The 799-nt window shown below is 50.4% G+C and overlaps 1 protein-coding gene across 3 annotated transcripts in view; it reads left to right on the plus strand.

Moving 5' to 3' along the window:
• Positions 1-623: 623 nt before the first annotated feature.
• Positions 624-799, plus strand: part of LOC106536497 (CUGBP Elav-like family member 2) — a 20,902-nt gene continuing 20,726 nt past the window's right edge. For 2 of the 3 annotated variants that reach the window (XM_014033793.1, XM_014033792.1), the window contains exon 1: positions 624-787. In XM_014033793.1, the coding sequence (XP_013889247.1) occupies positions 675-787 (113 nt within the window). In that variant the 5' untranslated portion in view covers positions 624-674. The remainder of the gene's footprint in view (positions 788-799) is intronic. The other variant, XM_014033791.1, reaches the window with a different exon arrangement.

The following is a 799-nucleotide window of genomic DNA, read 5'->3' on the forward strand; positions in this document are numbered from 1 at the left end:
TTATCAATTCTCAACGTCACTCTGGTCTGAAGGAATGCTAGGCCTTCGGTTTAGTATCTGCTCTGGTGTTATCTGGCTAAAAGTCTGGTGTGAACACTGTGTACTCGTGTCACTAACACTCCCATGTTGATGGGAGATACATTAGGACTGTGTGAGAGGTTCAGGTGCTCAGTGATGAGCAGAAAATTGCACATTTTCTGGGGATTGTATGATTGTAGTAGTTTTCTGTGTGCTGAACCGCTAATTCAAACACATGCCAACATCCACTGAAATGTGTCACAGAACTGGAACCAGGATGGGATCTGGTTGACGCTTCCTCTCATTTGAGCTGACAGTGGGAACGAATCACCCGTGGTCAATATTCTGAAGTTTTTCCCCCAAAATGGCTTTCAATTAGTCCAAAAAGTGCTGCTGTTGGACACAGCTTTACAGGCTGAAAAAACCCCGGGCTGCCGCAGGCGGCACAATGCATTAGCACACGATGAGCTGTCAGAGAGGATTATTTCACCACCACCACAGTCAGAGAAGGGAAGGGGGTGGGAGCGCCGCTCTGCTGCACTAAACCCAAGGAAGGGTGGGCGGGAGGCAGATAAAGGACGAGAATCACACAGAGGGAAGAGGGGAAAAGAGTAGAAAGTGTCCGTTGCGCCCGGGTGGATCTTTCCAGAGCACTGATGTTGGAACACTCCTCTGAGCTGGCCCTGGTGCAGAGTCTGTATGCCAACAGCATGCGCTGCCCCCCCTCTGCAGCCGGGATCTCTGTCAGGAATGAGGACCTGCCTATGAGGTATGTTGGGAC

This window comes from Austrofundulus limnaeus, unplaced genomic scaffold, assembly GCF_001266775.1.
Source record: "Austrofundulus limnaeus strain Quisiro unplaced genomic scaffold, Austrofundulus_limnaeus-1.0 Scaffold1844, whole genome shotgun sequence".
Taxonomy (NCBI): Eukaryota; Metazoa; Chordata; class Actinopteri; order Cyprinodontiformes; family Rivulidae; genus Austrofundulus; species Austrofundulus limnaeus.